This window comes from Myxocyprinus asiaticus, chromosome 25 (genome assembly GCF_019703515.2).
Source record: "Myxocyprinus asiaticus isolate MX2 ecotype Aquarium Trade chromosome 25, UBuf_Myxa_2, whole genome shotgun sequence".
NCBI lineage: Eukaryota > Metazoa > Chordata > Actinopteri > Cypriniformes > Catostomidae > Myxocyprinus > Myxocyprinus asiaticus.
The window spans coordinates 11,634,581-11,648,571 of NC_059368.1; the positions used below are offsets into that span (position 1 = coordinate 11,634,581).

General features: G+C 37.4%; 1 protein-coding gene and 1 pseudogene across 2 annotated transcripts in view; both read right to left on the reverse strand.

Moving 5' to 3' along the window:
• The window catches only part of LOC127415941 (vacuolar protein sorting-associated protein VTA1 homolog), a 59,707-nt gene extending 52,359 nt beyond the window's left edge, over window positions 1–7,348 (reverse strand). For both annotated transcript variants that reach the window (XM_051654975.1, XM_051654974.1), the window contains exon 1: window positions 7,167–7,348. In XM_051654975.1, coding sequence (XP_051510935.1) covers window positions 7,167–7,257 — 91 coding nt within the window. In that variant the 5' untranslated portion in view covers window positions 7,258–7,348. The remainder of the gene's footprint in view (window positions 1–7,166) is intronic.
• Window positions 7,349–11,747: 4,399 nt separating this feature from the next.
• On the reverse strand, window positions 11,748–13,851 carry LOC127415602 (gap junction epsilon-1 protein-like; annotated as a pseudogene).
• Between the last annotated feature and the right edge of the window lie 140 nt (window positions 13,852–13,991).

Below are 13,991 nucleotides of genomic sequence, written 5' to 3' on the forward strand. Positions count from 1 at the left end.
ATTTAACATCAACAAGGCCTTTAGATTAGAATAAACAAAAATATGAAGTAGATCTGATGAAATCTCTAGGAGGGGTTTGTTAAAGTATGAGGCCTGGAAATGGCAAAAACTGAGCAATATAAATGGCTGACTTCCTGTTGAGTTTAGAGCATGGGTCCAAGATAATTTTTTGTAGGTATTGGCATGTTACACGTGTACCGATTTTCGTACGTGTAGGTGAAATGTAGCGTAAAGCGCACATCGTTGAACGTTTGTAGGTGGCGCTATCGAGCCATTTTGCCACACCTAATTCTGAAACCCATATCAGATGTAAATTTTCACCACTTCTGATGCGTGTGCAAAGTTTCATGAGTTTGAGTATGTTTAGGCCCTCAAAAATACGATTCATTTGGGAAAAAAAAAATAATAAACCTAGAAGAACAATAGGGTCCTCATACCATCGATGCTCGGGCCCTAATTAAACAATATTTCACAAGCAAGACTGCTTTTAAATAAAAGTATAGCAACAAAATGCAACAACTTGTTGAAAAGTTCTATTTTCACTTGTTAAAAGTTTAAGAATTAATTGATTAGACACCATTTTGATGATGAAATTAAATTAAAATCTAAAACATGGAGTTCTGGATGATAATAATAATAAAAAAAAAGGAAAACATTATTTGGTAAAGAATAAAACAGATTTCAGCAGCTACTTAACGCTTAAGCAATGCATCTTTGATTGAAAATAACTTGAAGGAAACATGCATTTATTTTAATTTATTATTTACATTGAAATTTAACTTTTTAAAGGTGTGTTCAATAGCACATTATCATATTAGCATATTTATGCTGTGGTACCGAAATTGGTATCAACAACTGTGAAATTTCACTGGTATCGGTACCGACTACTTACATTTTGGTACTGTGACAACACTAGTCAAAATATACTTACACTGCGTGCCCAATTATTAGGCAAATTGTATTCCTCATGATTCATTTTATTGTTGAACAAACACAATGCTCTCAGTCAATCCAAAATGTTATTGAACCTCAAACCTGAATGTTTAACAAAGAAAGTGAGTTTTGTCTTTCTCAGGGGAATATACGTGTGCACAATTATTAGGCAACTAAATTACAAAAAGAATTTCTCCCAACTCAATTGTTTATTCTCAATTTTTTGAATAGGTGCAACAAATAAGTAACACAAAATGACAATTAAATAACATTTTTGGCCTTTCAAAAATATTCAGTGACCAATATAGCCACCATTCTTTTCAGTAACTGCCATGAGCCTTTCCATCCGTGGAGTCTGTCAGTTTCTTGATCTGTTCATGATCAACTTTCGCTGAAGCAGCAACCACAGCCTCCCAAATTCTGTTCAAAGAGGTGTATTGTCTTCCCTCTCAGTTCTCAGTAGGATTTAAGTCAGGTGAGGAAGGGGGCCAAGTCATTATTTGGGCATCTTTGAGGCCCTTGCTGGCTAGCCAAGCAGTGGAGTACTTGGATGCATGTGATGGAGCATTGTCCTGCATAAAGATCATGGCCTTCTTGAATGCTGAGGACTTCTTCCTGTACCACTGCTTGAAGAAATTACTTTCCAGAAACTGGCAGTAGGTTTGAGAGTTGAGTTTCAGTCCATCTTCATCTCGAAAAGGTCCAACTACCTCATCTTTAATGACAGCAGCCCATACCAATACCCCTCCTCCAACTTGCTGGCACCCGACTCGAAGTGGTCATTAGTGATCCAGCCACGGGCCCATCCATCTGGTCCATCAAGAGTCACTCTCATTTCATCTGTCCATAAAACCTTTGAAAAATCTGTCTTCATGTATTTCTTTGCCCAATCTTGATGCTTCAACTTGTGAATATATTCAGTGGTGGTCATGTTTCAGCCTTCTTGACCATGGCAATGTCTCAGAGCACTTGACACCTGGTACGTCTGGACACTCCAGTTAGGTTGCAGTTCTTGAATATGGTAGCATTGGAGTATAATGGGTTCCTGGTAGCTTCACATTTAATTCTTAAGTCTTTTGCAGTTAATTTGCGCCTTTTCTTCTCCATGCGTTTTTTGCACCCCAGTTGACTATTCGCAACAAAACGTTTGCTTGTCCGGTAGTCACGCCTCAATAGTTTAGCTATTTCAAGAGTGTTCCATCCGTCTGAAAGGCATTTTACAATATATGACATTTCAGTGTCAGTTAAATCTCTTTTTTGGCCCATTTTACCTGAGGTAATGAAGCTGCCTAATAATTATGCACACCTTGATATAAGGTGTTAGTCACTTTCGCCACACCCTCCCTCATTACACAAATACATACCACCTGAAAATGATTGAATCCAATAAGCATTCAAGTTTATATGGTTTGGAGTTGGAAAATGTGCATAGAAATAATGATAAAATCAGAATACTCACTTGCCTAATAATTGGGCATGCAGTGTATATTCAAGACATATTCTTTGAAAGTCTAAATATCTTATATGTTGCTTCTCAGGTAAATGTATCATATTTTAAGGATTTTTAGATATTTTACGATATTTAATATTATTTAAAATTCTCAGATAACTTTTTTCTTCTGCAGTATAGCTCCTAAAGTAAATGTATATTGTTTTAAAGGAGTTTTAGATATTTATGTGGGAAAACAAGCCAAATCAACAACAAATCAAAAACTTATTTTGTTGCAGTGTTTAATGGGCGAAGACTACACTCTCTCACCTTTTAGTTCACGTCGATCCATCTTTGACTCACAAAAAACAAACTCACTCTTCTTAGCATCCTGACTGGCTGCATCTCCGCCTGGTATGGTAATAGCACCACCCACAAACGCAAAGCACTGCAAAGGGTGGTGCGAACTGCCAGACACATCATCGGAGGTGAGCTTCCCTCCCTCCAGGACATATATACCAGGCTGTGTGTGAAAAAAGCTCGGAGGATCAGAGACTCCAGCCACCCGAGCCATGGGCTGTTCTCACTGCTACCATCAGGCAGGCGGTATCGCAGGATCAGGACCCGTACCAGCTGACTACATGATAGCTTCTTCCCCCAAGCAATCAGACTTTTGAACTCTTGATCTCCCACGATCAAAATACATCAGCACTGCACTTTATTACCCTTACTCTTATCTCTCACACCGGACTGTCATAAATTATATTATTATTATATTAGATTCTCTCTTAACAACTTACTATCAACCGACAGCCTGAATGTCAATACAGTACAATACAACCTATTGTACATTCTATATATACTTTTTTATTGTATTGTGTGTATTGTATACTGTACAGCGTATGTTATTATTTGTATATTGTGTTGTGTGTAATTATGTGTATATTAGATTTTAAATTGTGTTGTTAATCTGATGTTTATTGTAAATTGGTATATGTCTCATCACTGTCATAACTGCTATGTTGCTCGGAACTGCACCCAAGAATTTCACACACTATTGCACTTATGTATATAGTTGTGTGACAATAAAAGTGATTTGATTTTGATTTAATAGAGCTGTGTTTTGCCGATTTTGTTCATGATAAGATAACCACCGTAACGCTTATGTATTATGATTCACTACGTCGCGAGCCATCATGTTATAGTGTAGCTGCTGCAAGCGCGCACGAGGGGCGAGCGTCCCCACGACAGAGCGTGCTTTAGCCAGGTGCAGTCTCAATCTCTCCCCCTTAGATCAGGTCACTTCACGCGACTCATAGAAGCAGCAATGACCACACAGAGAAATTCTAGTTCCAGAGTTTATCCTTATTTACATGATCTGCTTGCTTATTATTTGAACTTTAATAAAGGATGCATTAAAGATATAATGCTGGGGTGTTTTCGTTAAATGCGCTCTGACATGCAAGTTTTGCTTCAGTTGAACGGCAGCTCCGGCTCCGCTTTATTTCACAACGAGAGTGCTTCTGTCTTATTTTGTATTTTTGTATGATTTCCTCAAACTTTGCAATCTACATCACCTTAAACAGTTTGGAGTGCATCTGGACTGTGAGCTGTGTTTTCTTCCACTCCTCAGTCAGGCATGAGCTGCAGTGCTCCTCTCACGCGCCATCATACTGCTCAGGAAGGAGACACATTCTGTCTCGTAGAGGTGACTGTAGTTTGGTGTGAAAAGTGCAAATCAATCCAGAACAACAGCAAAGGACCTTGTGAAGGTGCTGGAGGATATAGATAGACAAGTATCTATATCCACAGTAAAATGAGTCCTATATCAACATAACCTGAAAGGCTGCTCAGCAAGGAATAAGCCACTGCTCCGAAACTACCATAAAAAAGCCAGACTACAGTTTGCAAGTGCACATGGGGACAAATATCTTACTTTTTGGAGAAATGTTCTCTGGTCTGATGAAACAAAATGACCATAATGTTTGGAGAAAAAGGGTGAGGCTTGCAAGTCGAAGAACACCATTCCAACCGTGAAGCATGGGGGTGGCAGCATCATGTTGTGGAGGTGCATTGCTGCAGCAGGGACTGGTACACTTCATAAAATAGATGGCATCATGAGGAAGGAAAATTATGTGGATATATTGAAGCAACATCTCAAGACATCAGCCAGGAAGTTAAAGCTTGGTCGCAAATGGGTCTTCCAAATGGACAATGACCCTAAACATACCTCCAAATTTGTGGCTTAAGGACAACAAAGTCAAGGTATTGTAGTGGCCATCACAAAGCCCTGATCTCAATCAGATAGAAAATTTGGGGGCAGAACTAAAAAAGTGTGTGCGAGCAAGGAGACCTACAAACCTGACTCTTGTGTCTGGAGGAAGGGGCCAAAATTCCAGCAACTTATTGTGAGAAGATTGTGGAAGGCTACCCAAAATGTTTGACCCAAGTTAAACAATTTAAAGGCAATGCTGCCAAATACTAACAAAGTGTATGTAAACTTCTGACCCACTGGGAATGTGATGAAATAAATAAAAGCTGAAATAAATCATTCTCTCTACTATTATTCTGACATCTGACATTCTTAAGGTGCAATATGTAACAATTTTCATGTAATATTCACCCTTTTTTTGCCAATGTGTGAATGGCCTGTAACACAACTTAAAAAATGAGCCCTTCCCAGACTTCCTAGGTTGCCTATTAAAGCCTGTAGACAGATTTTAATGTGAAGGGAGCGGGTCGCTTTTGCCGGGAAAATCCAAAGGATGTGACGTTTATGTGCGCTCCCGAGAGCCTTGCCTCAGACAGTAATAGCTTCTCTTCCGCTATTCAACAGCGACAACAAACTGCAACACTAGGTAACGTTATCTTAGAGATGGTATCCAGCAAACGTCCGGCTCCCAGCACAACACCAACTCCTACGCAAACTCGGAGTAAGCCAAAAAAAAAAAAAAACAACAACAACAAAAAAAAACATTTAACTACTGAATCCAATCTGGCTAAACGGGAACGTGATCGTGGTCGAGTGAAAACTAGAGTGAACATCGGCAGGGCATCTGATTCCTGGAGGGACCTTCGTTCGGTTTAGGGGATCAAAACTGACCCTGAATTGGCGTTCTTCTTATTGGACAGGTAAGCTTACATAACTGCAAAGCATGTGAAATATAGTGCCATAAGGATTGATCTGTATAATTTTAGCTAAACTACAATAACACATGAAATGAATGCTAGACAATGTTCAAGATAATGCAAAAAGCTCCATTCATTAGTGTACCGTAACCTGGTTATACAGAAAATATATACATTCTATTATTATAAAACAATAGCGCATCGATATATCAAAATGACAGTTGTGATGGAATCACATCAATACTGAATTGTCAACACATTTATAATGTACAGTCTATTTTATAAACAGCTACTGTCATCATCCAACAAATTTAGCTAACAGCTATTGATAAAGCTGGTTAGCTAGCTAAAGCCGACATAGGCTATGGTATAAATGCAGTCAATGTATCATGCAAAGAAAAGCGATTACTTCAATCTACAGTCTCGCATATTCAGACCTATATCCACACATTGTTTTAGCCCTGTTCCAGCATTGGAGTCAAATATAGAGTCTCAAAGTTTGTAGTAAAACAATAATAACTGTCTAATTTTAATTATGCTACCTCATCTGTCAGCATGATGCTGGTGAATCACGTTGTCTCTTTGTACATTACATCATTGTTTTGGTAGATGCTCCCTCCCTCGCGTCCATATGGAGTGTGTGCACGAACGCGAGCACGAGCACGAGCAATAGGTAGCTGGCTGCAGTTCACTTAACGGCCACAGGTGTCATTAATAACAAGGGTTTCTGAATCTTACATACTGCACCTTTAAAATAAAGTAGTGATCCTAACAGACCTAACACAGGGAATGTTTTCTACGATTAAATGTCAGGAATTGTGAAAAACTGAGTTTAAATGTATTTGGCTAAGGTGTATGAAAACTTCTGACCTCAACAAATGTTTGTGAAATATATATATATATAATTAACGGTGACGGCTCACGACGGAGACGCTTGTGACTGTGACCGCGCGTGTGACAGGCGGAAACAGGTCGAGTGAGAGCTGCCTGTGGCGGTGGGAGGTCTCCGTGATAGTGAAAGATTTTACCCCTACTGGCAACTGATGAAACAACTCCCCTTTAAATAAACATATGATGCAAGTACACATAACATCTCTGAAATGATTCAGCAGGTATCCACTAACAGCAAGAAGCAAACTTGCTTTCATTTGCCATCTAAGAAACAAACTGAATACCACCCTTAATGTACAATTAAATATCAACTAACGGTCTCAGCACATTAAACTCTATGTGATGTACTCGTGATGTTTCAGCCAAACCTTTCACAAGCCAGTTAGTTTCAGCAAACCAGTTAGCCAGAACTGCTACATTTGCCTATTAATTTGTTTTGTTAAAATTACGTTCGTGGAAAAGTATTTTATTATATCATCTAACAGGGAATTTAGCGTTATACTGACTCAAGACATATATGCTCGTAATTACTGCCTTTTACAATAATAAATGCATAACAGTATCTGTAAGCTTAGCAAAGAAACTGAGGCTAATAGCCAGTGGCAGACTGGTTTAAAAGCAACTTATTTTTCCAACTGCACCACGCAGCTTCACTCTTTAAGTTATTAAAACACCTTTTTATTCGAGGTAAACTGGGATATTTGAAAAAGGCAAGTTTAATAACCAAGAGAGAAGAAAATGGGCTGCTAGCTAACAAAACAAATCGAAATATTTAGAAACTTACAGTAATAAGCGATCACGGGGTCTCTTTTATCATGCTCCTGCGCGGTTCTCAAATGGTGCTGGATAGCCTTCAGCTGCTGTGGAAGTGCCATCCCGAAGAAAAATGACTGTTACAAACTTCTACGATTAGCAAGAGCTGAAAACTGACTATCAATAAAGACGACTGATGCACGCGAAGGAGCCGTTTCCGCGTTTTCGCGTAGCCACGCCTTTAGTGACATCCATAGGTGAGGAGTGGGAAGTGACATTGAAGACAAGAATCACAAAGAGCAGAGCTCTTGCATGGCTCTGAATATGCATTTTAGAAACTGTCTTGGGAATAGAACCGTTACTTCTTTCAGCGTACAAAGGCTTCTGTTTTTTTTTTTTTTTTAATCATATTATATTTTATGTTATAAAAGTGTATTATTAACACTACAGTATATTTGTGTTAATTATAGACTGTAGTTATGTTTTGGGGACCAGAGCTTGCTGTCACACATTTTTCTTTATCAGACTTGGTTAATTTCTGAAAATCTGTATAGGCACATACATACCTTAAACTATTAAACAATTCCACAATTATTGTCAAGGAAAAATATATAGTTTATTGAACACATATTACCTTTTGTTACAATGGAACCTGCCATTAATAAGCCTATTTTAGGCTTTTCATCTAAATGTAAACAGTGGCAAATTAATTAAACTTGCAAAAATAAAAGATTTAATGTATAACATTAAAAACACAGGTGGCAACTTGATCCAGCCTGACATTTATGGGGAAAAAATACACTTGTCCTAAGAAGGCAATTACACCTTTTGGTTAAAATCTACTTTTGTTATATAGTTGGTTTCATTATGTGCAATTGTTCACCTAAAAGATATAGCAAAACTATTATGATACTGGAATTTCAGTTTGGAAAATAGATAGATAGATAGACAGACAGACCCCAAAACGTATTTAGACACTTAAGCTGAACTTAAAAAATGCATGAATTCCTTTGCATTTGAGAACATCAAACCAAATTGCATTTATTGTAAAGAAAGATAACATAAGCACAATTTTCAAGCAGAACATTTAACAACAAGAAGCTTTTTACATTTTAAATTATATTACATCAGATATAGTATGGTTTAAAATTAAGACAAAATAAATATTTGGGCACTTGATAATGGCTTCATTAAAGATTAAAAGTTCAAGTATTTTAGTTTTTGGTTTGCAATCCTTTCATTCGCAGAACTTCTTGACAACGTCTGGGCATACAATCAACAAGTTTCTATAAAAGCTGTGAAAGTTTCCTCCAGGTTTCAGCCACCAAACTGTCAGTTCATCCACAGTAGGACAAAGACGATCTGACATTTTCTTCTACACTGCATCCTATAGGGTTTAGGTCAGGGATTTTGCAGGGCCATTCCAGGACCTAGATTTTCTTTTTTGCAAAGTATTCTTTCAATGGGTAGCTGGTATGCTTTGGATCGTTATCCTGTTGAAAGAGCTACTTCTCTGTCTTAATTTCTTCACTGATTTGTGCAAGTTTGCATCCAGAATTTCTCTGTACGCTTCAGAGTTCATGATTCCATCAATGAACACAAGCTCATCGACACCAATGTAAGAGAAACAGCCCCAGACTGACGTTTCCACCTCTGTGCTTAACAGTACCCTTAGTGCAGTGTGGCTGGAATTCTTCCCCTGCCTTTCTCCACCCAAATACACTGCTATCAGATCCATGCAGGTTCAATTTGGATTAATCTGATAAAACAGTTCTCCAAATGCTGCTGTCTTTCTGTGCATGTTCTTTTGCCAGTTTTACCCTGGCTTTCTTATTCTTTTAGCTTATGAATGGTTTTCACAGCATTACTCTCCCTATGTACCCATCCTCATTGATCCTGTTCCGAATGGTCTGCAAACAAAGTTGTATCCAGTAATTCTCATTTATGTGCAATCTTTGCAGCTGTTTCTTGCCTGTTTCTCTTGATTTTACTCACAATTATCCTGTCCAATCTGCTGGTTGTCTTTCTGGGTCTGCCTGTGCATGTTCTCTTCTCATTCACAAGTCTTTCATCTTTGAACTTTTTTGCAATATACCCAATTGTGGAGGATGGAAGATTTAGTTTTTTGCTTATCTGGTGAGAGCACCTTTGAAGAAAATGTCAGATCGTTGATGCTCTAATGTGGATGAACAAAGCTTTTGTGGCTGAAACCTGAAGGAAATTTTCACCACAGCTTTTACAGAAACTTGTTGATTTTAAGTCCAGATATTATCAAGAAGTTCTGCAAACGAAGTTTCAAAATTACAGCCACAAAATGTAAACAAGATGCATGTTATATATTATTTTAGTGTGATAAATCATTAGCCTTTTTGGTGTAAAGTTATATCCAATTTTACAACTTCATTGCCACGATGTGTCAGAGTAAGAGCGAGACAATGAGACCCAAGAGCAGAGGAACAGTTCAAAAGGATTTAACAATAAATGACAACTTTAACTGTGCTGGTGAAGACTGGAGATCCCTGCACCAGCTGAGGGAAGGAGTTTTGGGGGGATGAGTGCGTGCCATGGGCAGATCTGTGAAAACTGTTCATAGACGAGTGTGTGCATTGTGGAAGTCAGGAGTAGATTCATAGGAATCCTCCATAGAAGTGTAGTGAGGTGCAGAGAACAACAGCCAGCAGATTGGAAGGTAATCACTCTCCCAACACACGGGCAGAGGCAAGGAACCCTCCACCAAAGATTTGTGAGCACAGAGAACAAGCATACAGCAAGCTGGAAGGTAACCACATTCCCAAAACACAGGCAGTGACAGGCCCAACTAAGCAGAGAGAAAAAGTTAAGTTACTCCACAACAAACTAGCAAAGACACTGAGAACACGAAGGGTTTAAGTAGGGAGTGAATTGGAGTAGAACCAGGTGTTGCTAGCATGCTAATTAGTGGCATGATCAGCGTTCCCCTGGGAACAATCAGTGTTCCCATGGAAACACTGATCATGCACGCTGACTTCGCCTGCAAGACATGAGGGAGAGAAAATATCAAAACACAGAATAAACCGACAAACTCTCTGGAGCCGTGACATGATAACGTAATCCTGTAAACCCTGTAATCCTGCAAAAACGATGATTTAAACAACTTTAAAGCTCAAATAATGTTTTAACAGAAGACTCAATATGAAGGCCTTTATAAAATTATACGCTTTACATATCTGTCTTTAAAACCTCCAAAACATTAGCACCATTCACTTCTTTCGTAAGTATCACACTGTAACCCTGATTTAGCTTTTTTAAAGAAAAGGAGTGATGAGTTTTTATTTTATTTTATTGAGGATTTAAACTACATATAAAACCACTGCCATATGTTCAATTTGACTTTTGGCGCATCATAGCCATTTTTATATTCCTTTTATCCAAAAGATTGAACTTTTAAATATTTTTATCACCTCATAATAACATTAAAAAACTATTGTACGTAAAAACTGTTGACATATGTTTAAAAGTATGTTGTAAGCAAAATAAATAAATAAATAATAATAATAATAATTACACAATAGTTATAAATGTTGTTTTTTTACTTGAAAGCAGAAACTTCACAAACATTACGAAATCATTGTATCAAACGGAGTGTCATGGATTCACAAGCAGATCTGTTTATTCTGACTATGAATTACTTTACCAAAAATATTTCCCTAGACCGATTATACATTATGTCAGTCATTATATACTGTATGCACCAACTATTTTACCTATCTGAAGATTTTTTAATACATAATGATATCTTAAATCCCATGGACATCTGGTGATTAAAAACAAATATAAATGATCAACTCTCTAAACAAACAAAAGCGATTACTCAAACAGCTCTAAAACAGTGGAAGGGCAACTGTGAAGAGATGCAGGCCAACCAGTCAAAATTCAGATGTTTTGTTAATGCAGTTTTCTCAAGTGTAGACAGTGGCCCTCTGCCTTCAAATAATAGTTCACAGTGTGTCATTTTGTACCTGAGATGAAATACATAGCTGAGAATAATAACAAATGTTGGATGGATGCCTGATAAAAACATACAGATGCAAATATGACAAACACCCAAGATTATTCTCAAATGGACTCAAAAACTATATGGAAATCAACTGCATCATCAATATACTATCACTGTCCTTGGATGTGACCAGATTGTGATGTAAAGGTTGTTGTTTCCATGGACCAATCAATTATGTTTCCAAAAATAAATGTTTTTTTGCCTGTTCTCAACCTTTTCTCTCTTATTTCCTTTCAGAACAATCAATAATTATGCTAATAAAATGTGTCAAAATAGAACTTGCAATTTGTGTTGCACTTTAATATCAAGTATATGTTAAACATGAAAATAATATTGTATAAAGAATAATTGCTTATAAATATTTGTGGTTTTGGCTTGCATTTGGCTGGCTTTTATAAGTCAATAAATGGACAATTATTAAAATAAAAATAATAATAATTGTAAAAGTATCTCTTCCTGTGTCTACAAAAAAAGCAGAGGTATGTGGGTTTATGTTATTCCAGTCGTACGAAGACCCATTGAAGAAACAAATAAAACTAACAATGTGGAATCATCACTCAAAAATGTTCTAAATTCTCAAGTCGTTGGCTGGTTTAAATAGCCCAGTCTTCAAAACAGGATCTCAAAAATCTCAGCGATACAGAGGATTATGGTGATGATGGTGAAGGTGTACATCGCACTGAGGAAGATGGTCTTCTCAAAGTGTTCAGGGACCATACACTTTGTGATGAAGAATATCTTTGCAAGGGCACTGGCATCACACATGTAAATCGAATCAACCACGAAACAAAAGAGGTGGCTCTGAAGCCAAAATGCTAAGACTTCCAAAATGATTCATAATAGGACAGAGATTATGTAGAAGACTGTGGACATCGACCGTTGAAGGATCTCCTCCTGGTCTACATTTTTACATGCAGCATAAAGATGAAACACAGCTCCGGGTACCAAGACAGTGACAAGCTGCAATGCCCAGAATACCTACAACGAAAATGACATTGACTATATTCAAGATATACAGTACATTTTTCCAGATAAAGTTATATGTTTATGTTATATTATGTCTTAGTCATCCAAAAGTATGTTTCCTGTAAGTTGTTACTAGTTTGCTGTCTACTTGAGAATTAAAGATTAAAGAATTTAGAAAGTCTTGTTGTCCAATTTTTCATTTTCTACCAATGGATCACTATCAATTATAGGCCACAAAACATAAGTTTATGATTTAGTCATATTCACTGAGTATTGGTAAACTGTATTTATCCCAGGGTATTTTATTGTTTCCCAGAATTTTTAAGCGATTTTACACAGGTGACTTTTGGAAGTGTTCCGTTTCTTTACCATATACTCCTTGATATACTCCACCCACATTCACTTTTTCCCAGCATTGCATACTTACTCAGTTTTGTCGCTCACTGTAGATTATTAATAACAAACACATCATGCACTTTTACCTGAGGTGTTATAGGCCTGAACTGGTTGTAAAAGTAAAGGTTTAATTCCCTTTTGTCTGGATCACAGCTGAAATGGAGGGCCTCATTGCCATAGACGGCGAATCCAAGGACCCCAAGGAAAAACGTACGCACAGAGCCGAAAAACAGTGTGTGGAACTGGCCTATCACCGTTGGAGGCCTGAGCTGAAATATGCAATGAAGAGAGCTTAACATAATAGTTTTAACAGAATACAGACCAAATTGAAGACCAAACTACAAGGATACACTCAATATGCAACCACCGAAGAAGTTCAGACATTAACACTCTAATTCTGCATACAATTTAAAACTTTGGACTGCATACTTACACATCCTTCATAAAAGTTTTTGATGTAGTTCAATGAAATAATTTGATTTCAAAATTTAGTTTCATTCTGTGGTTGCTTGTCATCTTCGCTGCCAATCTGCAGGCCTCAGGCTGAGGCTGATGGCAATGCTGAACCTCCAAATGACCTTTAACTTTGGAAACTCTTTGCCAATGCATATTTCTCTTTTATCCACAGCATTCATCAATTTACTCAGTGAAAAAAAGGGAAAAAACAAAACATAACAAAAAAGTAGGGTAATCCCCATTCAGTTCTGTCAGCAAAAAACAACACTTGTAACTCACAATGGGGCAGAGCAAACATGCAACAAAATGCAATTGTATTGCGGAATGGAATACAATCAACCCAAATAGGTTAAATTAACACATTTCTTGTATTCCTAAGAATTTTCAAACTATAATTTACTAACAATTTGCAAATAGGTATCTAAATCTCTTGATGCAAAAAGGCAACAAATGTCATCTAAGATAAGTGAATATTGTAAAACAATGATGTCAAAATAAAGGCAACATTGGCTGGTTAGGTATGATGCCTTGGCAATTTTGTTAAAAGGATTTACAGGCATCTATAACTGATATTTATGTGCACAGTTGTCAAAGTATAGCTATAGTTTTCATGCAAGTCTATTCTTAAGAGACATTGGCTATACTTAGTATATACAATAGTATCCATAATTTAGATATTTTCATCTTACTGAACACCTTCTGGCAGTGTTTCTGTCTTTTCTAAACTACAGCATGCATGAGTCACGTTAAGACGGTAAGAAATATTTCCCAAACGTTAAATCGGGTATAACAAGTCCACACACCAACCGTAATCCAGGCGGAGTGTTGTTCATCCCCCTTCTTAATCAGAACCGAGGTCCTGCTCTCATGTCACTGCGTCCCAAGGTAAAGACAGAACTGCTGGAAGAGCATAATGATAGGGGCGCCTTTTAAACTAAAGAGCAAACATACAGGCAAGACATCAAAGAAACGTAGCAAAGAATAGATCATTATGGGCACAGA